The following is a 27,781-nucleotide window of genomic DNA, read 5'->3' on the forward strand; positions in this document are numbered from 1 at the left end:
AGAATCCAATAGCTGGAATTAGTTGAACTTTATCACCCATGAAAGGATGCATAGCTTTAGAGAGCATGTGGCACCTTGACGGTTGAGGAAGGCCACAGCTGTCAAGTTCGTCCCTCGATGTAAGTAAGAAAATGACGCAGAGCGTTGAAGATTGCCTGGAGTTCCAGCATGTTGACATGGATTTTCTGGAAGTTGGCATTCCACTCTCCTGAGGTCTGGTGTGGGGGAAGGGAGGCTCCCCATCCGAGTGATGACGTGTTATCACCACATCGGGTTTTGTTCGGGTGAAGGGGAGGCTGGCCGTCAAGTGGTCCTCCTCGAGCCACCATCGCAGAAGATGACGAGCATCTTGTGACAGCGGGACTGGGAGGTCTGATCTGATTAGATCTGTTTTGGGACAGTAGTAGGAGAGTAGGTGGAGCTGAAGCAGTCTCTTGCGTAGTATGCCTCATGGTACCAGGTCCACAGTGATGGCCATCAACCCTAGAAGACGAAGCCAGGAAAGGGCCGGAGGTGCCTGGGTAGACTGGAAGTGAGACATGCATAGGTGAAAGTTGGCAATGTGTTCATCAGTCAGGATAATGATCCTGTGGAGGTCAAGGATCACCCTGAGGTAGGTCAGCAGTTCGGTTGGTACTAGCCTGGAATTTTTGAGGTTAATAAATCTGCGATGGGTGGTGAGGTCATGTGTCAGGCAGGTTGATGTTACGGCCTTGTCCTGAGGTCAGCCAGAGTCTTCACTATTCAAGTAAAAACTCCGGGCAACACTGATAGTCCTAACGGAAGAGCCAGAAACTTGTATGTGTTTCCCTTGTATGCAAAGCGTAGAACTTGCAGTCTTGCTCGCAGATAGGGATGTGGAGGTACATGTAATTGTCCTGGAAGTCAACAGACGAAGCCCAGGACGGCACAAGAAGGAATGGGTTTTTGTCTGGAGTGTCCAAAACTTCTTGGGGTGGATAAACTTGTTGAGTGGTTTGAGGTTGATAATTGGTCGCCACTTGTTGGGTTCCTTCTTAGAGGTGAGGCAGGACGTTGACAGAAAGTCAACCTTCACTTGGCTGGGAAAATCTGGAACAATGGCTTGTTTGTGAAGCAAACAAGAAGAATTTATCTCATTCTCCAATGTCTGGATTTGTCGTTGTTGTGTGGGGGTTGTTGAGTTGAGCGCAATATTGCCTTGGACAGTTGAGGTCTTGTAAACTTAAGTGCGTAGCCAAAGGCAAAAGTTGAAAGTAGCCAGCTGTCCGAAGTGATTTCCTGCCATAACTGTGTGAAATGCTGTAGATGGCTGCCGATGGGTTCAGGATTGGAGGCCATGAAGCATTGTAATCATTGCAGGTGTCCCACAAATGAATGGGGAGTGCACGATGAATATCCTTGCCCCCTAGAGGCTTGAGTTGTTTCCGGGTGGTGCAGGGCTCAGCGCTGACTCAGTTGTGGTAGTGGCGGTTGAAAGGAGTAATGGGAATACACATGGTCTGATGGTGGCTTGAGCTGGTGAGTCTGGTGTGGCTGGGGTTGCTGAGGTAGGTGTTTCGCGGAATAAAATTTTCTTGATGGTACAGTGCACACTTAGCTTTGGCCTCAAGGACTTCAACGAACTTGCCAGTGAAGGTCTTTCCCTAAAAGTGGAAGGTCGAGGAGCTGAGCCTTGGCAAACTTGTAGGGAATGAGCATTGCCTCCAGGGAGTTGGCCCTCCGGGTGGTAGTAGCCAAGTAAGAAATACAGGCTAACTGCTCAAATGTGAAGTTGAGTCCCTCATCCAAACTGTGGAGTATGGGGGGGATGCAAAGTCTGGAGTCACCAGAGAGTTCTCCTTGCAGGCAAGAGCCAGATACGCTGATAGGAGGAGCAGGAAAGCCATGCATCTTAGGTAGAAGCGGGATGCTTTATCCAGCTTAGATAAGGCAGATTCAAGGAGAGCCTTATCTTTGTCACGGTAGGCAGCCTTGGTGGATGCTTTGCCTGAGTCAGCGATGATTTTGTCTCTGGCGGTGTGTGGTTTTTACACAAACAAGAAGTTGTTGACATCCTCTGTCAACAAGTGGAAGTACATTGGAGTCTGTTGTAGAATGGGGTGCTATCACCAGACTTTCGCCAGGGACCTGAACATCTCCACAAAGGAACGGTCGAATGGAAATACTGGAAAAACCAGATTGGAAGATTCCAGTTGGGCAGTGTGGCGTTTGAACGAACCATGTCCAGAACCTGGTTGGGGCTGGGAGGTTGCAGGAAGACAAAGGACGTGGACCAAGTCACAACACAGGTAGCCCTCAGAAAGAGTAAAGCTTGCGACAGAGTTAATCTGAATGTCTGAAGACACTGCCAGTTGTCAGAAATGTCGCGGTGCGTGCCACATTTGGAGCTGTGGGTGCTGCCCTGAGTCACTGGTTGTGTCAGCTAGGGGTCATCACTCTTACTAAAAGATTGTAGCATGTCAGGAGAAAGACTTTATTCAAAACAAGAGGGAGGGATGATCAAGTCAAGAGGAGTGAAAATGAAAGCTCAAAAATCAAAGATGCCTAAAAAGACCTGTCAGTTACGTTTCAATGCTGAGAAAGTAAAGATGAATATGGCGTCATGACTTCAGTGCACAGTGGGAGGTGAAGGGGCACCATGGTTGATCACATCTTTTCAGAAAATGACAACAGGTGCATGGGAAATTTGCATATGTAAAACAGTTTGGGGTAGGTTGAGTACAGTGGACTGTTCCTTTTCTTTTTGCTAGACATAACTCTAACCCAAAAATGCATCTTGAAGTGTTTTCCAGAAAAGGGATAATTAACCTTATGTGAGTGTGGATCTGGCTTAGTCCACAAAAGGTTCACACGGCCTGCATTACATGGACCTCTTTTGATGGGTTCATACTATGCATAGGTTAAGTTGGTGCACCTGATGACTGAATGTAGTGTAAATGTTTGATGTGTTAAGCTTAAATTAAACAGTACATGGGTAAAGATAGAAATGGTGAACTGAACAGTGTGAACATTACATATTACAGACCCAAGTTCTATGTTACATATTCCAGGTACAATATTAACTTTACATGTGTAAAAAGTTACCTTCTAGATGGATAACACTCTGCAAAGACCCCAAGAGGCAATGTGGCAGTGTTGTAGTCGATTAACCAATGTCAAGTCCCAGTTGTGAGTCACAATGCTCATCTGAGTTATGAATCACTTGTTTTAAGTTATTCCCCAATTAATCAGGCGGTTTTTTTTTACTGCACGTATCTACAATTCTGTGAAGTAGCTCTTGAAGGTTTGCATGGTGGAATAAGATATTGTAGAGAGTTTGCGGATACACCATGTGGAAATATCTGTTTGAGTATGTGTGGTTCTGAAAAGAACCGGTTACTCGATGTTTCGGACAGTGAATGCTCTGTCCATCTTCAGGACTGATGCAATCCAACCGTGCTGCTGCTTATATGCTTGACATAACTTTTTCCAGACTGTTTTAAGTTAATTAATTACTTTCCAAAGAGCTATGATTCTAACAAAGATGGTGCATACCAAAGGAAAAGCTGGATTTTTTTATCAGAAAGCAAAAGAATCACCATGTAAACTCCTTCCCCACGCGGAGTGGGTCAGGTCTCCTAGTGATACCCCTGCCCAGCCTACATAGGCAGATTCCCAGGTGCCCATTACAATTCACTGAAAAGACTTGATTAGGTATTCTGCCCCTTGACCCTCCACAATGCATTGCGATCCCGCTGCCATGTTCGTCCTTCTTTTTGAAGAGGTGAGATCACCGGAGCCAAAGTGGGGAAGGACAGACGGGAGTGGCTGGGCAGGGGTAAGTATCACTAGGAGACCGGACCCACTCCGCATGGGGAAGGAGTCTCCTGCGTTCACACACCCCTGCCCAGTCTACATAAATGTAAGCTGAAGGGCAATGTATCCTGGAGGTGGGTCAGCGACGAAAGTACAGAACATAAGGCGGGTTTCACAAGAGTGGATACTCACTAAAGCTAGCTATCAGCCGTCTGGCCCGGAGCAGCGCTGGATGCTGCCTGGACTACCAAGTGGAGGGTCGCTCTGCCATGAGCCGTTTCGCTCTGCAGGACATCCTTCAGGTAGCATTCGGTGAATGTGAAAGATTTCCAACAAGCTGCCTGGCAGATTTCAGCTAGGGGAACCCCCCCCAGTATGAACAGGATGTAGAAGCAGCCCGAACATCATGAGCCCTGACGTAAGGCACTAGTAATGTCATCATACTGAGCCGGCCAGTCCTGATTAGCAAAAATAGTAGCCGAGACCGTCCATCGGGCGATAGTGTCCTTAGATGTTGAGTGGAAAGGTTTTGTTATGGTAACAAAAAGCTGCGAATCAGATTCCCGGCGATGGTTGGTCCTGGCAAGGTACCACTTGAGAGTCTGAACTGGGCATCATTTATTGTTATAATTGTCTCCCGCAAGTGAGGTTATATCGGGAACGAGTATGTCGGGAGGCCGGAAGGTAGGCATCTGGTTTTTAGTGAGGAGCCCAATAGATGGGATGAGACAAACTCCTTGAGGCTCCAAGCGGAGATGTGGCCATCAGCAGTCAATAGGGCATGTAGCTCTCCACTCCGTGTCGATGTGATGACTGCCAGGAGGAACGCAAGCTTGATGCTGAGATGGAGATCAGAGGTGTCAACTAATGGTTCAAAGGGGGGGACCACGAAGAACGCGTAGAACGTTTCTGAGATCCCAGGATAAGACGAGGCGTCTGACATGGGGCACTCGATAAATATTCCTTGAAGAAAATGGTGGATAGCAGCGTTGTCAAAGCCAGTCGACCCATCACTGAAGCCTCAGTATACAGCCGCCAAGGCTGACCGGTAATTACGGATGGTGGCAACCTGGAGGCCTGAGTGAAACAGGTAAATGAGCTGCAAGTCTGCAACGGAACTCACAATAGCTTCAGTCGGAGAAGCATTGTAGTGGCCATGCCACTTTAATGTTGTAGACGGCTGTTGTAAGTCTTGAGTGGATGGTCGTCAACCCGGGGCTGCCATGGATGCAGCGTCTATGAAAAGGCCCGATGCTCTGAAGGATCGTTGGACAATGTCCAACACGTCAAGTGAAGACCCTCCGATACTGGGTGAAAGATCCCCAATCTGGGCTAACGGAGGATGTCCTCTCTGACCAAAAGGATTAACGGTCACTGTACCAGGAGTCTTGTCAGTCTTGGAAACCACGGTTGGCGAGACCAGAACAGGTGACAAGGATGATTCGACATGGCTCCCGTTCTTGAACAGGACCCTCAGGATGAGGGAGATTGGAGGAAAGGCGTACGCCAAGAGGGCCCGACCAGTCGATCTGTAGGGCGTCGGTCACCCATGCCCATTGGTGAGGAAACCTGGAACAGAATGTTTGGAGATGGGCGTTGTCAGCGGAAGTGAAGAGATCGACGTGAGGATGTTCGATCTCTGCGAAAATCTGGATGACCACGTTTGGATGAAGAGTCCAGTCTGTCAGTCTGACGGCACCCCAAGAGAGTGCGTCTGCCATGTCGTTGCTGGTTCCTGCTATGTAGACAGCTTGGAGGGTGATGCCTAGATTGTTTGTCCACATGAAGAGCTGCCACGCAAGGGTGCAGAGTTGGGGAGAGCGAGTGCCGCCCTGAGGATTGATGTATGCCACTGCCATGGAGTTGTTGCTCTAGACCCGAAAGTAACAGCCTACTAGTTGTTGCCAAAGAGCATTGAATACTGCTTGAAGTTCAAACACATTGATGTGTTTATCCCAAGAGGCAGAGCCCCAGACCCCAAACGCATTGAGTGCAGGAAGAGGGGCTCCCATCCGAATAGCGACACGTCTATCGTCACAGTTACATCCAAACCTAGAGATACAAGAGGATGGTCCACCACTGGAGGTGATTGTGTAAGGAAGGTCGGCCCACATGTTAAAACAAGGCTGAAGTATTCATTATAAGAAAAGAATACATGTAATAAGCCCTGCTACATTAAACTATGTTCGAAGTGGCCATTCATATCCTTAAGTTGGAGGACTATGGCCATATCATTATATGCATGGTGAATTAAGGTTATTCCGCATGCATTGCAAAAAAGTAGAAAGGCTGCAGGGTAAGGAGCACCCAAAGATGGAAGATCGCTCCATGACTTAAGTATCCAAATATCCTAGATCTATCTCAGCCTCATAACCTTTCCATTTACTTGCTGGAAGACAGAGCATGAGCAGCTAAATGGAGAAGTTAATGAATGTTCGCCAATTCTGCCTTCCATTTCGATTACGCTGGGCGCAGGCTGAAAGTCTACAATGGCAAACCCATAAACAAAATTGTACACAGATAGTAGGCACAAATTTTTAGTCGTAACAGTCACAGTATACACACTTTGGACACGCCCACGACACGACAGAAGAACTTTTGTCTGGAAATCATTGTGGGCGTGGCCAGGCCGAGCAAAAGAATATACATGTATGGAGAGTCAGAAATTAATAAATTAAAGGAGCGTGCAGAATTCACGACGATGTACATGTAAAGTTCGGTAAGTTAGGACGCTCCAGACGTGGATACTGAATTGAATGGCGTGCTTACCAGTCATAGATAGAGGAGAGCCTGTCTGGAGATCGCAGTTGATTTTACATGCATGAGTGCCTCCGCTGACGAAGTTTCAGATATCGGAGGGCTCGATAGGACTGCGGGTAGGGCGATGACATCTACGACAGGCATTATGAACAGAGGACCAATGGTCAGAATAAAGCACGCATGGTATGCTGATCGTATCGTGTTTTATGCACCGGGAAAGCTCCATACAATGGTGTAGTGACACCCGGAGAGCAGATTTCTCTGTTTCCCACCTAGCTGGCCCCCAGCACGGGAGTCTAGGTGCCAGCTGGCGATCTGGTGCGTAGTGTAGCAACAGGCCTGTGAGCAATTGTTTGAGCCACGGTCTAGGTTTAGTATGCGTGACCCAGTCTCACATTTACCAGGGGCCGAGCAAATGACGTAAGGCAGCCTGGAAGAGCATACATGTAGTTCCCGCATGCCTGGACTTCCCGAAACTGGACAGATCAAGGCAGAGGCATAGGGCTGAATGGGAAACGTACCAGCTGTACCTATTAAATACGAAAAGAAGACGCCCCCAGGCGTAGCATGTTCACAGGGTGGCGCTAGATGTGTGTCGTAAGTAGAGCCCCGGTAAGTTGAATTATTATTATTATTAAATGAATTTCTTAAGTGCAATATCAATTCACAAATACATGTGTTAAATGGACAGGTGCCGTCGTGTATTAGACAGACGGACGGAGTCAGATGTAAAGCCGGAGATGAACGTGGATGTCAAGTCACAAGCAGAGCCGGCTACAAATCCGCGTGAGGATCCGGAAGGGGATCCTCACAAAGTGCATCCGGGTCTGGGACAGTCGCCTGGGAATGGAGAATGACTCAAGGTGGCTGGCTGAAGTGGGCAGCGTCTCTGAGAGAGCAGACCACTGTCATCAAGCCCAGTGAAAAAAATATCTTACCAAGGTGAAAAGCGAGATTTCTTGCATCTGGACCCCACAGAAAACAGTGAGTGTTTATGCTTCTTACGTGCTGTGATCCGGCTGTGGAATCTGAAGGGAGAACCTAAGAACCTAAAAACCCGGGGCATCAGCAGTATGTATGGATTACAGGTCGAAGCGGGCTGAGCCACCGGAAAGCTGTGACGGAAGCACCCTGGTCGGATAGTCTTAGCTGGTACATAGGTAGAAGCTGCAGCGATGAGTAGCGTTCAAGAACAATGGCAATGATGCAGTTCTGTAGCCTGAAAAGTGGTCGGCGGAGAGCCTGCATAGTTAGGTGGCGCCTCTGAATGGGCAGCCCCCGGGAATAAAGGGGCATTGACCTGAGGCTTTGTAACTTCCAAGTTATGCCTAAGTGCTATGAAGTTCATCTGACATGTAGTTCATGTGGGGCCGCTCTGATGTGTAGACTGATGAACCATACCAATGAATACACGACCCCCACGGTAGGCACCGGTCGAAGGGAGACCGTCAGAGGACTTCGGAGTGCGGGAACTGAGGGGGAGGAGTAAGTTTACTTGCCCCAAGTGCAGTGCTGGACGGGCAGAGTCGCCACGATCGTGGGCTGCTGCAAAAACTGGTCTGGCTAGAGGACAGCAGTCAGGCTCTGTTGCTGCCAGCTGAGGCTTGGAGTCTATCTTTGCGGGCGAGAGACGTGAAGGCCTCCAAGAGGGACTGAAGGGTCGCCACCCATAGGGGCGGATCCAGGTCTGAGCGGCATTTCTTCTTAGCCTTGGATGAGGAAGAAGCCAAAGAAGACGTTTTGACCTTGTGCTTCTGAGTCTTTGCCGAAGCTGGGGGAGCCAGAAGCCGGGACGGATGGAGATGCAGCCGGGCAGGGATCCCCCGAGTGGGCGGGGATCCCCCGAGTGGTCGGCGGCCTCATGTCCGGAGTCCATCGGCAGAGTAGGGGTCATAACAGAACTTTGGATGGAGTGTGGTGGAAGAAAGCCCCGGCGACGTAGCAGTCCAAAAGGGCTAGCATCGTCCGATGTAGCTTGAGGCTAGGTGTAGTATCGCAAGTTCGCCCGCAGTTGAGGTGGTGGACCGTGGTGACCCAGCCGTGGAACCTTTTGTCTGCTTGGAGGGGGTTGACTGGCCCAGTTCCTGAGCAGACCCTGAGGGACCTGGGGCAGATGGCGGCCTGTTGCACAGCGAGCCCCGCAGGGCCATCAGTTGGTAGGGTCGCCCAGAAAGTGGCTGGTAGTAACACAGTGTCCATATCACAGAGAAGAGACAGCCTGTTAGACTCTGTTCAGCGACGATCAAGGGTAACGTCAGCATGGCCTGACTGGTAGGCACACCGAGTAGTCATCAGTGATCAAGGGCAGTTTTGTGGCAGCTGCTCGCTCAGCCCGATCAATTCCAGCCATGGCCATCAGTGATCAAGGGTATTTTGCGGCAGCTGCTCACTTAATCCATCAATGTAGATAAGGGTCTGGGGTATCTTGCGGCAGCTGCTCACTCACCCCTGGTCCATTGGGTCTTTCCTCGTCAAGGCCGGTTATCTTGGATAATGAAAACCACACCACAAAGGAGCGGGGCAGCCTGCCAAGCCCCACTCCATGGCCAGACCCATCCATCGTTGGGCCGTTATTGTTCAAACACACGCACCACATTGAGAACAAAGGGCTACCCGCTAGCCCTGTTCAACGGCCATACACATGCACAACACAGTCCAATGGTAGGTCACACCAAAACCTGTAGATAATGCACAAAAAAAGGGACAGAAAAGAATGACAAAAGTACGAAATACAAAGAAAAGCACTCTTACCAATAGCACAGAAAACACTCTGTATTCATACTCAGGAATCAAGTCAATTCACAAACGTGAAAGGTTACGGAACTCGAAACTCCAAATATGCCATAAAGACAAATCTCTAAATTATAGGCGCTGAAAAAAGGACAAAAAGCATGGCGGCGGGGCCGCAATGCCTTGCAGAGGGTCAAGGAGCAGAATACATAAGTCTTTTCAGTGAATTGTAATGGGCACTTAGGAAATCTGAATATGTAGGCTGCGTCAGGCAGTAACTGTACGTAAATTTCCTATTTATTTATAAAAAATTTGGGTTTTGTAAATTTATCCATTTCATCAGACATTCTTCTACATGTATACAAGGTGTATACAGTGTTAACATCCCTACAGGTATGGAGTCCTATTAAGTTTTTCAGTTGTGCTCAAAATTATTCATACCCTTTGGAAAATAACATACTTTTCTATATTCTTCATTTGTAAAAGCTATTTTTAATTTTGCCCTGCTTGATGTGTATTTTAACACTGTATGTATGCCTGCGAAGGCTTGCGAAAAAAACACAAGTATACTTGGGTTTGACTCACACCCACGACCTCCAGATCCTGCTTACGTCTTAACGCAGACGTCTTAACCACTCGACCACCAATCTTGTCGGTGTTGGCTGGCTGGTTTGGATCAGTTTTTGCAGTGGGTATCACAAACAACTATTTCAAAGATGGATCTGTGCCGGGGAGATGTAAATTACAATGTATTTGTGGATTTTTGCCCTGCCAGACGTGTATTTTAGCACTGTATACACAGTGTATGCCCCTGATGGCTTGTGAAAAACCACAAGCGTACTCGGGTGGGACTCGATATTGCATCTGATCCAAACTTATATGCTCCTTGATTCCTCCAGACGTAGGCAACATCCATGTGGCCAAACAACTCCATCTTCATCTCATTAAACCACAGGACCGATGAACAAAAAGTAGGATCTTGGTTCAGATGTGCTCTCCCAAATGCCAGATGAGCCTCCTTGTTTCTTCCTGAGTAGTGGTGTCTTCCTGGGCTTGCATCCATGGAGACCTCTTTGTGCAATACTCGCTGGAGGGTTATCTGTGAAACCTTCATCCCTGCCTTGTTAAGGGTACCAATTAGGGCCTTGGTTGTGATCCATGGGTTGTTGTTGGCTTCCCAGCAGATTTTTCTGGCGAGTCTAGGAGATAATTTGCACTTCCAGCCACACCCATTGACCTTTTTTACTGTGTTGAACATCTCACGCTTCCTGATGATACTCTGGACTGTTGCAACAGGGACCTTGTATTACTTGGAAATTGCCTTGTAGCCTTTGCCCTAGCTCTTTATGGACATTCACGCTGGCTTATATCTTCACTGAGTTCCTTCTTCTTGGCCATGGTGACGAGAAACTGAAAATGATCTGAAAACTTTTTTCTTTTTATACTCCTTGAGGAAGATGGCATTTCATCAGAATCTTGAACACAAAGTCATCAAGAGAAGGTATTTATTCTACTGGAACATCTTGAAATAGCTTCATGCCGAAGATTCTTGCAGTCATAGAAAGTGAAAATAAGCGTATGAATGAAAGGACATTTTGTCTTGGGATATTGTCTGAGGTACATGTATGAATAATTTTGACCAGGAGCAAAAAAGAAACCTGGGCCATATCAAATATTACGCAAATGAAGTAAAGCCAACACACAGTCAGAATAAGGCGACCCTTTCCTTGTTTTATGACCATTGTACTCCACAGTGTATATAACTGTGTTTTCTTTCCCTTTTAGTTTGTCCAACCCTTTCGTTCTTATCCATGAGTTTCTTTAAAACAGGCTGAATCTTGCAAGCCGTGGTTGACTGATCATGATAACAATGTAGCTTCCTGCCACACAATGCCTGGGAGAGCATCTTCTCCACATACCAATGCACACACAATACACATCTGTGCTTTCTCTGCACACCTAGGATACTTTGTATATTCATGAGTGTATGTTTAAATGTGAGTGGAAATGATGTTAAGTTTGATTGAGGGGATGGAAATGAGATGCGAAGGGTGGTAAAGGTGAAGAGAATTGGCGGGAACATTTGAAGCAAGATATGGGACGGAGAGAAACCCCCCCCGCCTTTGTGTTGGTCATTGTTTGATCGGAATCTCAGGAATTCTTTACAGACTTGTAGGGGATGTGTTAGGTAACAATAGTCTACAGTGTGTATAGGGATTGGACAGGTAAGGGGGGTACCCCTCCGTCCCATATCTTGCCTGGTATAGGCGAGAAAGGAGACTGTCTCCCTGAATTTCATCTATGTAGATGTGTTGTCACTTGGCTCTGCTGCAGCGATATGATTTTTCTTTAGAGCAATTCAGGCTCTAGGATCATAATAACAAGCAGTCTGGCTTGTAGTAGGCAGCAGCTTGCTAAAAAGTAGAATTTCTAGAGTGGCTACCGAGCAATTTTCTGCTTGATGCTTGTTTTCAACCTGACTTGAGGGAGACGAGTCAACAATATTGATCTAATTGTTCTTTTTACTTTATACAAAGGATGTCATTTTCATTAACGGACCTTTGGTATATTTCCTTATTGAGGGTAGAGTTTGGAATTTGAACTGTTCGAGATATGTTTTGATTGCTGATTTATTATAGTACTTGAACCAGAAATGTTTTAGTGACATGGAACACAAGTAACATTTTATGACCTTTTGAGAATAGAGTTAAGATATTGCATCCATCCCAGTAAATGTCTTGATGCATGATTGCGATTAAACAGATATTTTGAGCCAGAATTACTGTAGTAATGTACTGGAAATTGCAGACAGCCTGCTCCGAAGTTGAGATGAAGCGAGAGCCAGACGGATTGTCTTTGACACCGTGAGAGCCAAGAAAGCTGAAAGCTGTCTGATGACCATCAGCCATATACATGTATGTACCTCAGGTGACAGTAGGCTGGAGCAGCATTTCAAGTTGATGGGACATGAGAAGTGCCCAGAGACATCAGAGACTTCATTCATGGCAGTTTGCATGAACTCTGAACCGTAGATATGTGTTTGTTTCTGGCATCACTCGTAGAAGTGAAGATTTTGTTAATTTGGTAACGAAATTTGAATTATTGTATGAATAAGAATCACACGTCCTAGGTGTAGTGACGAAAGCAACTGTTGATAGTAATTAATACTAGTAACCTCTGACTTCTGATATGCCATTAGTGGCTCTGATTGTTCCTTGAGGTATTGCTGTTGGAAAAAGTATTGTTTAATTTAATAAAATTTGAGAAGTGTAAATTGAACCTGTGGACATTATTTCCTCACGATTGTCATTGAGCATTGTTAAAAAAGGCACTAGTTCTGACACACACATGTGGGTTTGTGTATTGTAACAGACAAAAGATATAGTGGATTTACAAACACAATAGCTTTGATAAATAAGAGGTTGAAACAACCGCAGCCTGTTTCAGTATTTAAAAAAAAAATTGAACTTAAAAAAATTCAACCAAAAGTTAAACATGAAAATATCAGAATGAATAAAAAACAATGACATTTCATGGATGTTACACAATTCAATCAGATTGACAAGAGTGCCGAAGATTGGCTGTTGAAAAACGTGTACAAAACCTACAGTGGAAAATTTGATTTTCTAAAATCAATAAAAAATTAGCTGATGGTTTAATCATGATGTCATAAATTAAACAAATTTTTCTTTTTTCAGGGTCTTGGTCAAACATCTCAAAGTTACTATAATGGTGGCTTGAAAACATGTACAAAATCAATAGGCTAAAAACACACATGCTGAAAAACTGCTCCTTTAAGTTGATGTCATGTGATTTGCATTTAAACTGAAAAATTTTTATGAAATATCCCTTGATATTTTGACTCTAGGCTATATTTGTAATCGAACGAAAGCAAAAATTTAGTCTGATTTCTCTTTTGTTCTCATAGTGATCTTGAGCCCATGTTAAAGACTACTCATTAGTGTTAAGTGGAAAAACGTGAACAAAACCCATGGAGAAAAACTGCAGCTTTAATCTAATGTCATGTGACCCTCCATGATGTTATTTTTACGATTTCGTCCAGGGACCCCCTGTCCATGGTGGACTACATGTGTATACATGTAAATGGAATCAGTCAAATCGACCAGAGTGTCAAAAACTGGCTGTTGAAAAGCATGTACAAAACCTATGGGGCAAATTAAATATCCAAAAATCCATAAAACAAATAGTTCATGACATTGTCATAATGTCACAAATTAAGCACAATTCTTTTATCAGGGTCTTTGTTGGCTGTAGTTTTGGTGACCATCAAACATCGGGAAGTTATCAAAACAGTGGCTTGAAAAGGAATACAAAGTCAATGTGCTGAAATATATTTTGAAAAATCAATAATGAAATAAATACTGTTTCAAGGTCTTTGTTGGCTACCACTTTGATAACAGTCAAAGATCATGAACTTACCAAAAATCGATGGGGTATGTACTTTAGGAAATATAGAGTTTTATAAACGTGCACCTTTAATGCCCCGTGACTTATCATTTGATGATGCAATCATCACATGAGGTCAATATTCGCCTGAAGCACTTCCTTTCCAAGATATCAGCAAGGTTTGAACCCAATTGGGCATGCATTTGGATGCAGTGCTAGGATAAGTGTACCTTTACTGTCACATGATATAATCATCTGATAACCTCATCATCACATGAGGTCATTTCGTCTATAACACTTTCATTTCTAAGTACCTGTCAAGTTTCACCGAATTGGACATGCACTTCAGGAGATATAGTACTTTAAAAACATGCACCTTTAATGTCACGTGACTCGTCAGCTGATGATATTGTCATCACATGAGGTCAATCTCTGTTTATAAACCTTCCTGCCCTATCTGCAAGGTTTCAACACAATCAGACATGTACAATATAAAATACAACACAAAATATTATAGTTATCGCGGAAAGAGGACAGATTAGATATTTTAAAGGGGATGGGTCATGTAGGGTTAAATTGATATACTTTTCAACCGTCTTATACACAGTAAGTTGAATAAACCACTCTTTTATGCAATTAAATCAGCAAAAATTGGAGTTTTCTGAATGCTTTTTTCAATCTCTGCCTGAGCTCTTGGCAAAAACGTACTGAAATCGGTCATTGACGGCAGCAAACAAATCTTGGCAAAATTGTGACATCATTGGATGGACTCCACTTTCAAGACAAGGATGCATAGTTCCGGCAAGAAAGTCGATCGGTCCGCGCAAGAATAATATTCTCTGCTCTGGCACGTAGTCGAGTGTGCAACTTGGATGTGTCAAGTCAACCACATTTGGTCTTGTTTCCTATGCCCTTCTCTTAACACGAGGCAGAGCTATTGGACAACTAACATGACGTGTCGCGTTCATTCTGTTTTGCATCGCGTTTTACACTGTAATAATTTCTACAGTGAATTCTGAATTTCAAAAGAATGCAGATAAACTGTGTTGTCGGTAGCTTTTATCGCAATCAAACATTCCCGAGAGAGCAGTGTTCGTACATTCTCAACCGGCATTTCACATCAGCAATTGTAGGTTAGATTTGTGGATAACACACGATAAGTTTTTACGAGGACTCAAAATTCCCAAATGCATGTTCACATGTGCATTTTTACATGCGCATGTATATACATGTACGACGCGTAAATGATGTATTATGGGACTATATTGCACTAGTGCATCTTCTAGAACTATCTTCTAGTGCAATTAATGCCGCACGGTCATCATGCATGCGACGCATTGATGCCAAACAAGTGACGTGAAGTGCACTGTGAAAAAAACTGTTGGAATGAAACACCGACTTTGATGAATTAAGTACATGTAGGTGAGCCCTATAACCATGGACAAACCTACTTCTACCATACAGCTATCGAATAGCCAATGGTAAGACAATTACATCTTTTCAGAAACACCACAGGACAAAATAAAATCATGACCAGTCACTGTTTGGTTGTTTATTCTCCGGGTTGCCGCAGTGCCCTAGGCCAACAACCTCGAGTTGCAAAATCTCTTCCAGTGTCCTATGACGTCACGATTCTTGGGAATTTCTTCAGACAACTTTCTGTACCCATGGCTGTTGTTTAACTTTTGCTCCCAGAAGGGAGTGAAATATAGGGTCATGAAAACTATAATTGTTAACATTTTTCCGCGCATTTTGAAATTATGCAGTGTGTTTTCTTGTTACGTACATGTACATGTCTATGTTTGTTTTATGTATCGATGCATGTTTTACAAGAAATCTTCCCAGCACTGCCCATCCCCATTAAACATTTGTCTCTTTTGGCATTCCATACAATGCGATCTGCTCTAAATGCCATGTGTTTGGAAATTTGCCAACTCCTGAGTACATGCCCTATGCACATTGCACTGCCTGTATTAAAGGCATTTTACTCACATTTTACCCCAGCCACTTGTAAACAGAATATTGTGGGGGGCCACAGTTGATTTTATATGGAGCTTTAAAAATTAACATAACGTTATTTATTAACATATTTCTTAACAGAATTATATGTGCATCCAAGTGTGAATGCAGATTTTCAAGGAGCAATAAGCCAATAATATTCTTGACTAGATCTAGAATTGGAGGTACGGTACAGCACTGACATAACTACAGGAGTGGGTGGACTATGGGAGAGAGGCATATAACCCCCATGTGGAGGTCCATGCTCTTTCCCCATTTGAAATTTGTATGAAATTTTGAAATGTAAACAACCTATGTACAAGCTGCAGTGGATTGCTTTTGGTACCCTTCTACAAAAATAAGTGCGACCCGGGAGCTACCTTTGAAATTTCATGCAAGTTGGTTCTAGATTGGTTGACACATCAATCACACAGTCTCATCAACGAACCCTGTGCAGTTGTTGAGGGAAGATCTACACCACTGAGTGACATCAGTGTGTGCCTGCAGAATTTCTATTTGTAATTATACTTGGTAATGTCCTGAGACAGGTGCCCAAGCAAGCACAAAGAACTTTGTTTCCACTCACAATGAATGGTAGGGCAGAATTGGGGGACCAGATTCTATCCAGGTCAGAACAACTGTTGTGGAAGGCAAATCAATACGTCCATACCTCACACTCAAATTCTGTCACATTTTTATTGGGAATCCAATGGTGGAAAGAGCCACTGATATTTTATCACCTGTCTTCATACCCCAACACCAGCCTCCAGCAACAATCTCTATTTATTTATTCTTTTGATTGTCTAGGAAGGCTGCCATGTTGCATTACTCACCCGTTTCACTTTCAAGGTATGTTGAGGTTACACTACAATGGACTGGCCTGAGGGCTAGAGATACACATAGCTACATGCAAGGGTAAGTTTGTATGTAAATTTGCTCAATGTTATGCCACAGGAGTAACACATAAACCAAATGATATACCATACCTTTATTTGCTGCTTTGGTTTTCTTCCCTTCAGATGGACCATCAGTGTCTTCAGACTAAGAAAAACAGAAAGATCTTGGTTTCATAGTGATCACTAAAGTTTTTAAATTTACACATGTATACATGCTTTACTTGGCCTTAAAGTCATTTATGATATACATCCATAATGAGCACTTAAGATTATTACAGAGATGCTAGAAAACAAAATGAAAAAAAAACAGAAAATTGCCAACAAATGGAGCATTTTCAGTTGCTATTATGGAATAATTGTATCAAGTATTCTATCATCCAAATTCCAAATGTGCATTTTCATTGGAATTCTTGCTGGTATTTTAAAGAACAGTTTAAAGATTTATACAGCTAATTGATCGAAGAAGAACATCAAGCTCATATTCCTGGTCACCTTCGACATTTCTTCTCCTAATTCTATGGTTTGATTTACCATTTTTCAGATTCTTGAAATGAACCACATTTACAACCGTTACAAACTCTGCAAAGTCATCTTAACTCTGACTACGTATTTTCACATGAACCCTAACCTATTAAGGTAGCCATTCATTTTTAATTTTTGTGAGAGGGAAAAGCTACACATTCTTTGTTTGTGAAAGCAAATCAATAGCGCTTGCAATGTGAATGATCTGTCCTCCATTTGTGCCATACATTTGAGTGCTTATCCTCTGCCTCACTTTCCATAAGGAATTTCAGTTATCACAACAAATCAAAGAACTGCCAGAAATACACCCATTCCATGTTCATGTATAACAAGCTCAAGTTCTAAATAACACCCACCGGTTCAGGTAAATGCAAGCCATTTTTCCTACATAAATATGTGTTTGAATTCTTTCTACCTTGTCATCAGATAGCATCTGGACCTTAAAATGTACTTCAATTATACATGCCACTACAATTTAATAAGGGTCAAACCGCATGAGGCACATGTTTCTTTGTATTATATTAATTTAACAGAACAGAAAAGACTGACATGTTGAACATGCAACTGCTGTTGATATGGATTAAGAATCTAGAACTCAACTAACTCAGCTTGATAAGCCACAGTCATCCAGCTTAAGTAGTTTGACCGCGGGCAGTCTGCTCACCCTACCCCTCCCATGAAAAATCACATCAAAAGTGGAGGATTGCAGCGGTTCTGGCTAATAAATCTTATATCAAAATCAATCCTGAAGGCTGAAAGCTACAACAATCAGACATGACCTTCTGGTCCAGGGTAAATGTCCGCTTCAAACAAATGTAATATAGAATGTGATATCAAGTGGGTCAAAATTGACACAATGACAGCACATTATACAAGAACAAGGCTACAGTTGACCTGCTGCAAGCTAAGCAGGCAGCAGTTCAGTGAGGCTAAGGGCATGAAGGGCAGCAGTGTGATGAGAATTTAGTAGGGCTGCTCACCTAAATCATGCACCCCAAAACTAGCTGACGACTAGGAGTTTGAAAAGACTGTAAAATGTCACAGTTGTGGGAATAAACTTGTTCAACAACAATCACTGAGTCTACCACTTGAGTCCATAAAACCACTTGTGCAAGCCACACGAGTGCATTTAATACACCACTCTGAGCTGAGATTGAGAAGATGGCTTTTACTGACTGACGACAAGCTTTTACCAATGGTTGCCTGCTTATTATACCTTTATGGAATTAAACACACACAAGCATGTGTGTAAACGCCTTCAATCGTGGACTCCCTATCGTTCCTCTTTTGTTCATACTTTAACTTTTTCGGAAGACCTCCCATATATTTTGTACAAAATTTGCCAACCGTGGATTTTTTGGCAACCGTGGACCCTATTGTCCCCTATTGTTATAGGCCCTTGATTGAAGGCGTTTACACACTCACACATGCCCACTTACCTTACATACCTACATGTACTGTAGACATTCCTTTCTTTTCGTGCAGTTAAGAAAACTCAGTGAAAATACTTGTTTTTCTTAAACTGGGAACATGATTTTCAGCTGTTTTTTTGTACAAGGTTCCCTTGACTATTCCTCTTCCTTTTACGACGATGACCCCTACCCCAAAATGCCTCCAATCCTCTTTTTCAGAGAAGGGGGAAATGTCCTGTGGACATGTGTAAGTCCACAAACACCTTCCTTTCCTGCATCGTTTGGACATCTTTTGTTTGCAAGTCCACACTAGGCATGTAAGGTTAGTGCACAAAAACAGTCTTGAAAGGTAGAGAGATATAACCTTCTGGTATTGTGGATACAAGAACATTCATTGCAAAGAGTGGCTTTGAGGCTCACAGGTGGTTGGTACCAACAATGGGGATGAATGGCTCTTCTCTGCCCAATTACATCAGCACTTGCTGGAAATAACATCCAGTTTGGTCAACAGACCTTGACATTAATTCATTATTCTACCACTTGTCCACTGGACTAGTCAATGCAAACTTGTCTGATGTGTGATTGTATTTGCCCAGGCAATTTTTGCCATAGATATTTACTGATCTGTGACCAAAAGCGGAGCCACAACATCGGGCCACGTTACCCGCATAAGTTTCAACGGGAATTTCTGAACTATGCATATCGGATTTTGAGGGTAATTTGCAGCATGCAAACAGCTCTTTCATTTTGTAAAATGTACATCTTTTTCCACTTTTTGGAAATAATAATACGAAACAAAAATATTTTCACAGTAGGATCTGGCCCATTCCTAACCATTTGGTCTATAAAAATAAAACCGAGACACAGTAACAGAGTGGGTAAACCCAGTGATTTTCGTCCAAAGCTCTTTTCGTGAGCACTAGTTCGTTTATGTGTTGGCATGGTTGCTGAAAACAAAGAATTCAAAATTTACCTCAAATTTCCAAAAGTGGGCTGGGGTGGAGAAAGGTGTGAAGATTTCAGATTTGTTGACAGTTTTTCCCTACATTTTTTCCTTTTCCTGACATGATGCATTTGCATATCAACCAGAACTTACCATTAACTATGTGTGTACAAAGTCTTCCAAATGAGAATACTCAATAGAGGATGAGCAAGTTGCTAAGGACTTTCCTTTAAGGTTTACAGGGGTCTGGCCAAGTAACTGCTCTACCTGTTTTGAATCATTTCTGCACGTCAAATGGAAATGCAATGTATGTCAGCCCCCATCTTTCTGCCTGTACATGTTCCAAAATTTGTGCATATAAACTAAAACGATTTGGCATCCTGACACAAGGGCATTTACAATTAATTTTGTGTGGGTTTTCCTTTTGTGGACAGGTTCCATGCTAAATGTAAAATGTGCATCATGCCAACTTCATGCCCAGTGTTTACTTTAGTTTTAGCATAAAATCGAACAGTAACACCTACATGTACATGAGTACACTGTTTGACACGATGGGGACAAGGTTGGCATATTACACGTGACATGCCTACTCTGTAAATTTATGGAGGTTGCATGCAAGATATGTAAATTATTTTGAGACCAAAACATACTCGAAAACATTTTTTTGGTATGAAGAGGGAACATAAGTCAAAGGTAAAGTTTGTGGATACTATTTTAGGCTGTGAAACACTGCACTTTTGAAACAAAAAAGTACCTGTCCATTGGGCAACTTGTCCTGAAATTTTCTTTGCCTGGAATAATAAATTCCTTGTCCCAATCCATTCCGCAACTATAAATGTCAAGGTCTGCTGGCTAAGCTCAAAGGAAACGGGTAATTATATTGAATTGTAGGGAGGTTCAAAGCGACAAAATTGGGAATACAAATTTGTGATTTTGTAATTACCCATTTTAAGATTTTCTATATACATGTATTATCCTTGCTCTGATTTTTGTCGATTATCTCTGGTAACAAAATTGTATATATTGTGCTCATTTGTACTACTGCAGTGCCACCTCTGCTGGAGTTATCCAAAACACTCACTAGAGGTCACACACAACAAATGAACTTCAACTTATTTGAATTTTGTACACGTAGTTCGTGATGGTTTGAAATTTTAAATATGGCACATTATTTTTGGTTTTATTATCAAAATTATTCATTTTTTCCCAATTCTGCTGTCTAAAAATTCCTGTAGTCAAAGATCCAAGCCCTGCTATAATAATCAACCGGACATGTATTGTATGTATTATCCCCGCATGCACAGGACCAGAGAACTGAACTCAGGGACAGGTGGACACTCGCATTCCAACTTTTGTGTCGATTGGCCTGAGCAGCCGTTTATTGAACTTGACACAGTTCAGGTTGTTCCCGCCCGAAGCTGGTGACGCGGAACTGCAAGCATATCTTACATTGCGTTTCAAGCAAAGTGTAGCTATTCAGCAAAAATTACAGAGATTGTTCCCGCCCGAGCCTGGTGACGCGGAACTGCAAGTATATCTTACAATGCGTTTCAAGCAAAGTGTAGCTATTCAGCAAAAATTACAGAGATTGTTCCCGCCCGAGCCTGGTGACGCGGAACAGCAGCACATATCAGCAAAAGTACCGGTACTATGACAATCAGCAAATGTCAGCAATTGTTCCCGCCCGAGCCTGGTGACGCGGAACAGCAACTCATATCAGCAAATACATAGAGCCATCAGCAAAAATGTATGAAAGCAATTATCATATCAGCATTTGTTTCCGCCCAAAGCACATGGAGCGGTAAATTAATACTGGGATGTACCTGCTCGGTACAAAGCCTTCGATATGCAAATTCAAACAGCAATTACAACTGGCAGAATGCAAAAATACCCAACTTTCATGAACAAATTAGCAAGGATTTACTCCAGCATACAATAACTTTGGGCCAGCCATCAAACGCTGGGATCGGACACCAATTTCCACGAGGTGCGGCCCGACTTGGGCTTACACTGGGTTGCTGGAATAATGGGCAACTAATGAGCATTTTCAACAACCACTTACAGCTATTTATGTCAAACAGCAGAAATTAGTGAGTACGAAATGGCTTTTCTTAATTTGGCCCTTAATACTCTAGTGACTCCCCCGACAAAGGAAGGGATCAGGCCTTTCCTTTCGGCACATTCCCATAAGTGTCGTAAATAAGAATACAGTGCCTTTAAACCGAGGTCGATTTGCGGTCCCTGAATGAAATTCACGCCAAACAAACCACCTACGTCGGTGACTTTGCCATTCTAAGAAGGGCGAAAACCCCCCTAAAACCATTAAGGAGAAAAAAAGGGGGGAAATTCCCTTCTGGCTCCGCAAAACTGGCAACCGAGTACAGGATTTACCGGATCACTGTCAATTACTCTAGAATCGGCAAAGTGGACTACCGACGGAATGCCATCAACATTTGTTTTGCAAGGCAACAAAATAGGTATAAAAGTAAGCTACAGCTGACAGGTGGTGGCATTGAACGGGGTGGAGGAGGGTTGCTTTTGCAAAACAGACAGATTTTCTCTTTTCCAACCAAGCGCCACGGCTGCTCAAGCAAAAGTGACCGGGAGTAACTCTCTCCAGTGCTACTACCATTTTAAGGTCACGCCAGTAACTAGTTCGAGGCATTAAATCACCTTGCCAGCAACCGCAAGTAAACACTACTGACCCACTTAGTGACAAGAGCCTCCAATGTTCCGCGGTGATAAATTATTTGAAGCTGCAATTTATTTTGCCTCAAATTGATTATCCCCGCATGCACAGGACCAGAGAACTGAACTCAGGGACAGGTGGACACTCGCATTCCAACTTTTGTGTCGATTGGCCTGAGCAGCCGTTTATTGAACTTGACACAGTTCAGGTTGTTCCCGCCCGAAGCTGGTGACGCGGAACTGCAAGCATATCTTACATTGCGTTTCAAGCAAAGTGTAGCTATTCAGCAAAAATTACAGAGATTGTTCCCGCCCGAGCCTGGTGACGCGGAACTGCAAGTATATCTTACAATGCGTTTCAAGCAAAGTGTAGCTATTCAGCAAAAATTACAGAGATTGTTCCCGCCCGAGCCTGGTGACGCGGAACAGCAGCACATATCAGCAAAAGTACCGGTACTATGACAATCAGCAAATGTCAGCAATTGTTCCCGCCCGAGCCTGGTGACGCGGAACAGCAACTCATATCAGCAAATACATAGAGCCATCAGCAAAAATGTATGAAAGCAATTATCATATCAGCATTTGTTTCCGCCCAAAGCACATGGAGCGGTAAATTAATACTGGGATGTACCTGCTCGGTACAAAGCCTTCGATATGCAAATTCAAACAGCAATTACAACTGGCAGAATGCAAAAATACCCAACTTTCATGAACAAATTAGCAAGGATTTACTCCAGCATACAATAACTTTGGGCCAGCCATCAAACGCTGGGATCGGACACCAATTTCCACGAGGTGCGGCCCGACTTGGGCTTACACTGGGTTGCTGGAATAATGGGCAACTAATGAGCATTTTCAACAACCACTTACAGCTATTTATGTCAAACAGCAGAAATTAGTGAGTACGAAATGGCTTTTCTTAATTTGGCCCTTAATACTCTAGTGACTCCCCCGACAAAGGAAGGGATCAGGCCTTTCCTTTCGGCACATTCCCATAAGTGTCGTAAATAAGAATACAGTGCCTTTAAACCGAGGTCGATTTGCGGTCCCTGAATGAAATTCACGCCAAACGGGCTTGTTGCTGAATGAAGTCGGCAACATGACCGCCGCCAAATAGACCTCAGGTGGTGGTATTAAGGGGAGATGCAACAGGCAAACAATATGGCGCCAGGGCTTGGTAGAAGTTGTGGAGAATGAGCGAACAACTATCATCAGTCAAATGAAATTCGTCCGCATGAAATAACGCCGCGGACGACCACTGGATCTGGGGGTGCCAAATAACACCCCCATGAGAGTTTCGAAATAATGAATGAACGTACGCGTTGAGCGAACGTCGCGTACGCTCGAGGGAACTCTGCTTTAGGGCGTGAGGGTAAGTTTGGCGGGGCAGTAACTCGGAATAAAAAATGACAGTATGCGGCAGTGCTTCTCTGGTCAAATTGATGCACTGCCGTGCTAGAATACTCAGTAAATGTTTGTGTACAAGCCCCAGGTCGTTGGCGCCAAACTGCAGGATGATGACGTCAGGTAAGATCGGAACTGCCGACCACGCTTCCAACAGGAAATCAGAGAACTGGAACATCTGGAGTCTTCGCCGTCCCATCCAGTGGATATAGGCCAGCCGATTAAGACGCTCTCCCCAGGGCGATGACCCCGCCACCCGAGCACACCAGCACACAGAGCTGTCCCCAATGACCCACACAGTTGGCTTGGCAGGGGCCAATTCTCGCAAGAAAAATGAAAAGAAAATCGGAACAAAAAACGAGCAAAGTACGTAAGCTAATACAACGTGTAGCGTTCAATGGAAAATAGCTGGGGGAATCCGAATGTAACGTCGGTAAGCCCCAGACTTCCAACGCCCTAAAATTTTAACATCATCCTCAGACACACCTGCCATAGCTGCAGACGTAGCTGCCCCTATGCGAAAAGAATGAGAGGTAAATCTGGCGTCATAAAGCCCTATATACTCAAGGGCACGACGGAGTACCGCGACAAACTGGTAACGCGTGACAGGACGCCCATCGAAATGTGACAAAAACGGGCCACGGGGGGATGTGGAGCAGTCAAGATAGGACAAAGTCGCCCGGACGGGGCACATAATGTTTTGCCGGCTATGCGCTGCTGGGATGGAAACTACATAACCATGGCCATATTGATCGTAGGATAAGTTCGACCCTTAAAGGGGAGTCTTTGACGGTAACATCAGACCGACACAACGGGCTAGAAGATTGGTGGGATTGGGCAGTAAATTCCCCAATGCGAAGGAACCCAAAAAACGCAAGTAAGAAAGCCACTCGGAAAAGCCGAGCCTCGAAATTACTCGAGCAAACAGCCTGCAAGGCTGGGACCATACGACATAAAATATCATAAGTGATAGGGCGCCGTCGGTCGCGACGACTACTACGCCTACGACAGCCCTCCAGTAAACGTTTGACCAGAAAATGCTTAGTTAAATCAGGATAACTCATTAACTGCAAATTGGAGGAAACCCCCGAGACGTAAGAGGTAATCGTTGTGGGGGCATACCCAGATACCGACAAAAATGCAATAAATCGAACTATCTGAAGCAGGGAGGGGGAGTGCTCGGCATCGAAACCATGGGTTTGACGAAACCATTGAAAAAGATGCCAAGCCCTCTGATAAGACAAGTTCGTGCGGGGGGCCACCGCGTCATGCAAAAGACTCTGGACCTCTAACTGAAGACACTCCACAGGTTGTCGGGCAAGGGGGTCATATCGCAGTCTGCAGCGGGTGCGAGATGACGAAATCTGGTCATCTGAAAACGTGAAAGAGCATCAGCAATGCCATTATCCAGGCCTGGAACGTGCTGCGATCGAAACTGGATATTGTATGTGAGACATGTCACAACGAGGCGGCGCACCAAACGCATCATTAAGTGACATTTAGACGTTTGTCTGTTGATGACACTAACTACAGCCTGATTGTCACACCAAAATATCACACGTTTATTATGCAATGGGACAGCCCACTGCTGGACCGCTAGCACAATAGGGAATAACTCCAAGCAGGCAATAGAAAGGGACTGACTTTTTACATGTTCGGGCCACTTCCCTTGACACCAGTGCGCAGCAAAGTAAGCCCCAAAACCAATTTCAGCAGAAGCATCAGTGTACATGTGCAATTGGTCACTATTGTACCATACCGAATCCGGAAACATTATCGTTCCGCTGAAATGTGACAAAAACTGTTGCCACGCCAGCAAGTCTGCTCGTGCACCTGAAGTGATGCGAATTTTGTGATGAGGTTTGGAGATACCCCTAGCTAGATCATGCAAACGACGGAGAAAGGCCCTGCCAGGTCTTACCGCCTTACAAACAAAATTGAGACGACCTAGCAGGGACTGAAGATTGCGCAGCGTGATTTTCTTCTGATCGAGCACACTCACAATCGTATTTTGTAAAGCAACTTGCTTATCAGTCGGGATTTGGATCTGTCGTGCAACCGTATCGATCGCTAAACCCAGGAAAGTGAGGTTCGTGGCTGGACCTTCGGTTTTTTCTTCCGCGATGGGAACCCCAAATCGCCGACAAACTACTCTGAAAGATTGGAGGGAACGTGCGCACTCGGCATAACTAGCCCCAACGAACAGGAAATCATCCAGATAATGCACAATGTGAGGAGATTCGGCCACCTTACGAGTACAGTACTCAAGGAAAGTACTGAACCGCTCGAACGTAACACAGGATATAGCACAGCCCATAGGCATGCATTTATCAAAATAAAATTGGCCGTTATGGGAAAAACCAAGCAAATCAAAATCACTTGGATGGACGGGAAGTAAACGAAAGGCCGATTTAATGTCTGACTTAGCCATCAGGGCACTGCGTGGTAAACCTGCGATCATAGTTATAGCCTCATCAAAACTCGTGTATGAAACGGTGGTGTCTGCGGGATCAATGAAATCATTCACCGATTTGCCGATAGGGGACGACAAATTATGGATTAACCGAAATTCACCAGGAGTCTGTTTGGGCACCAGGCCCATAGGTGAACAACGGAAATGAGGAAGAGGCCGGGACAAAAACGGGCCAGCAACGCGACCCAAAGCAACTTCACGATCAATTTTTGACTGCAGAATGTTGGGATGTTTGCGAGCAAATGCAGAATTACGAGCAGAGGTACTAACCCTGGGGCCCGAATAGCCTACCCGGAAACCGCGCAAAAAACCTTCTTGCAAAAAGTGGGAGTCCTGAGTATTAGGGTAAGCCCGTAAAAAAGGGAGCATACTACTTAGTTTTACTGGGGTTGATGCCAGCTGCCGGCACCCGTGCTGAGACGCGAGACTGTGAGCTTCCCCGACAACGGGTTGCGGGGTGGCCAAATGCCCTGCAGGTGGAGCAGCGATGCGCGAAGCGACACAACGGGCGATTGCACTGACCGCGGTTGAAGTCGTTACATGTAGGTTGACCAGACCCGGCGACTGGGCGCCGACCAGGCCCGAAATCGGACCAGGGGTTGGTGGCAGTGGAGGGGGCACGCTCGCGTTGCTGGTACGGACGAAAATTATGCTGGTGCGAAACGGGCGCACCAAGCAGCACCAGCCAAAGTTCGGCATCAATAGTTGCCCAAGAGCGCGACGGCACACGCGCCTGGCGCAATCGGAACTGGATGTCGTACTCGCGCCAACCATACCCCACATGTCGAAATGCTGCCGAGCGAATAGTGTCTGCGTACTTCAGTAACGAACGCGCGTGGGTAGGATGGCGCAACAAATACACGGATGCAAAAACTAGAAACGCTGACGTCCACTGCTCGATAGACGTTATACGCGGCGCCTGCTTATGGGGACGAATCTGCCAAAGTGGGGACTCATTGGACCCGATTGTAAAAAGTGTCTCGTCAAAGGAATTATCCAAGCTGGTGCCGCGCGACGACTTCAACAAGGTTCCAAATTCTACGTACTCCCCCCTCCAAATTTTGTCTTTTAGATGTTGAGGAATCGCGGCCCCGAGATCGTCACAGACGCTAGTTAATGGCATATTCGAATCGGAAAAGGAGGTAATTGACAATGTGCTTGGAGCCGAAGTTCCCGACACCACGGGCGTGAAAATGGAAGGTTGCGGGGCTAATTCAAAAGGAGTAGCAACAGGGGACTTACCCGGCTCCAAAGTTTGCGCCGAGCTCCCTCCAGGCCGACTGATGGTAGCGGGCGCTGGCGTTGCATGGGTAGCCTCAACACTCACACTGTCTGGAATCATTCCGACCGTAGCCAACGGTGTAATAGTGGTATCCGGACCGGACGATGCAAGCTGCGGTGCACTAGACCCTGCAAGGGCCGCAACCACCGACGCATCTTGACGGGAAGACTTGCGAGGCCGCCCCCGAGCACGCTTCGCTCCACTCGTCGGCCCAGAAGGAGCCCGCCGCTTGGAATTGGCGCGGGGCATAACTAACAAAATTGCTTTTGCAAAACAGACAGATTTTCTCTTTTCCAACCAAGCGCCACGGCTGCTCAAGCAAAAGTGACCGGGAGTAACTCTCTCCAGTGCTACTACCATTTTAAGGTCACGCCAGTAACTAGTTCGAGGCATTAAATCACCTTGCCAGCAACCGCAAGTAAACACTACTGACCCACTTAGTGACAAGAGCCTCCAATGTTCCGCGGTGATAAATTATTTGAAGCTGCA

General features: G+C 44.8%; 1 protein-coding gene across 5 annotated transcripts in view; it reads right to left on the reverse strand.

The window, feature by feature from the left end:
- The window catches only part of cep104 (centrosomal protein 104), a 141,962-nt gene that overhangs the window by 17,713 nt on the left and 96,468 nt on the right, over positions 1-27,781 (reverse strand). For 4 of the 5 annotated variants that reach the window (XM_022245908.2, XM_087147410.1, XM_022245906.2 and 1 more), the window contains one exon: positions 16,659-16,713. In XM_022245908.2, coding sequence (XP_022101600.2) covers positions 16,659-16,713 — 55 coding nt within the window. Of the gene's footprint in view, positions 1-9,118; positions 9,216-16,658; positions 16,714-27,781 lie in introns of those variants that run through there. The other variant, XM_087147411.1, reaches the window with a different exon arrangement.

This window comes from Acanthaster planci, linkage group LG16 (genome assembly GCF_054643075.1).
Source record: "Acanthaster planci isolate LZ-2023a linkage group LG16, COTS_SCS, whole genome shotgun sequence".
NCBI classification, from domain to species: domain Eukaryota; kingdom Metazoa; phylum Echinodermata; class Asteroidea; order Valvatida; family Acanthasteridae; genus Acanthaster; species Acanthaster planci.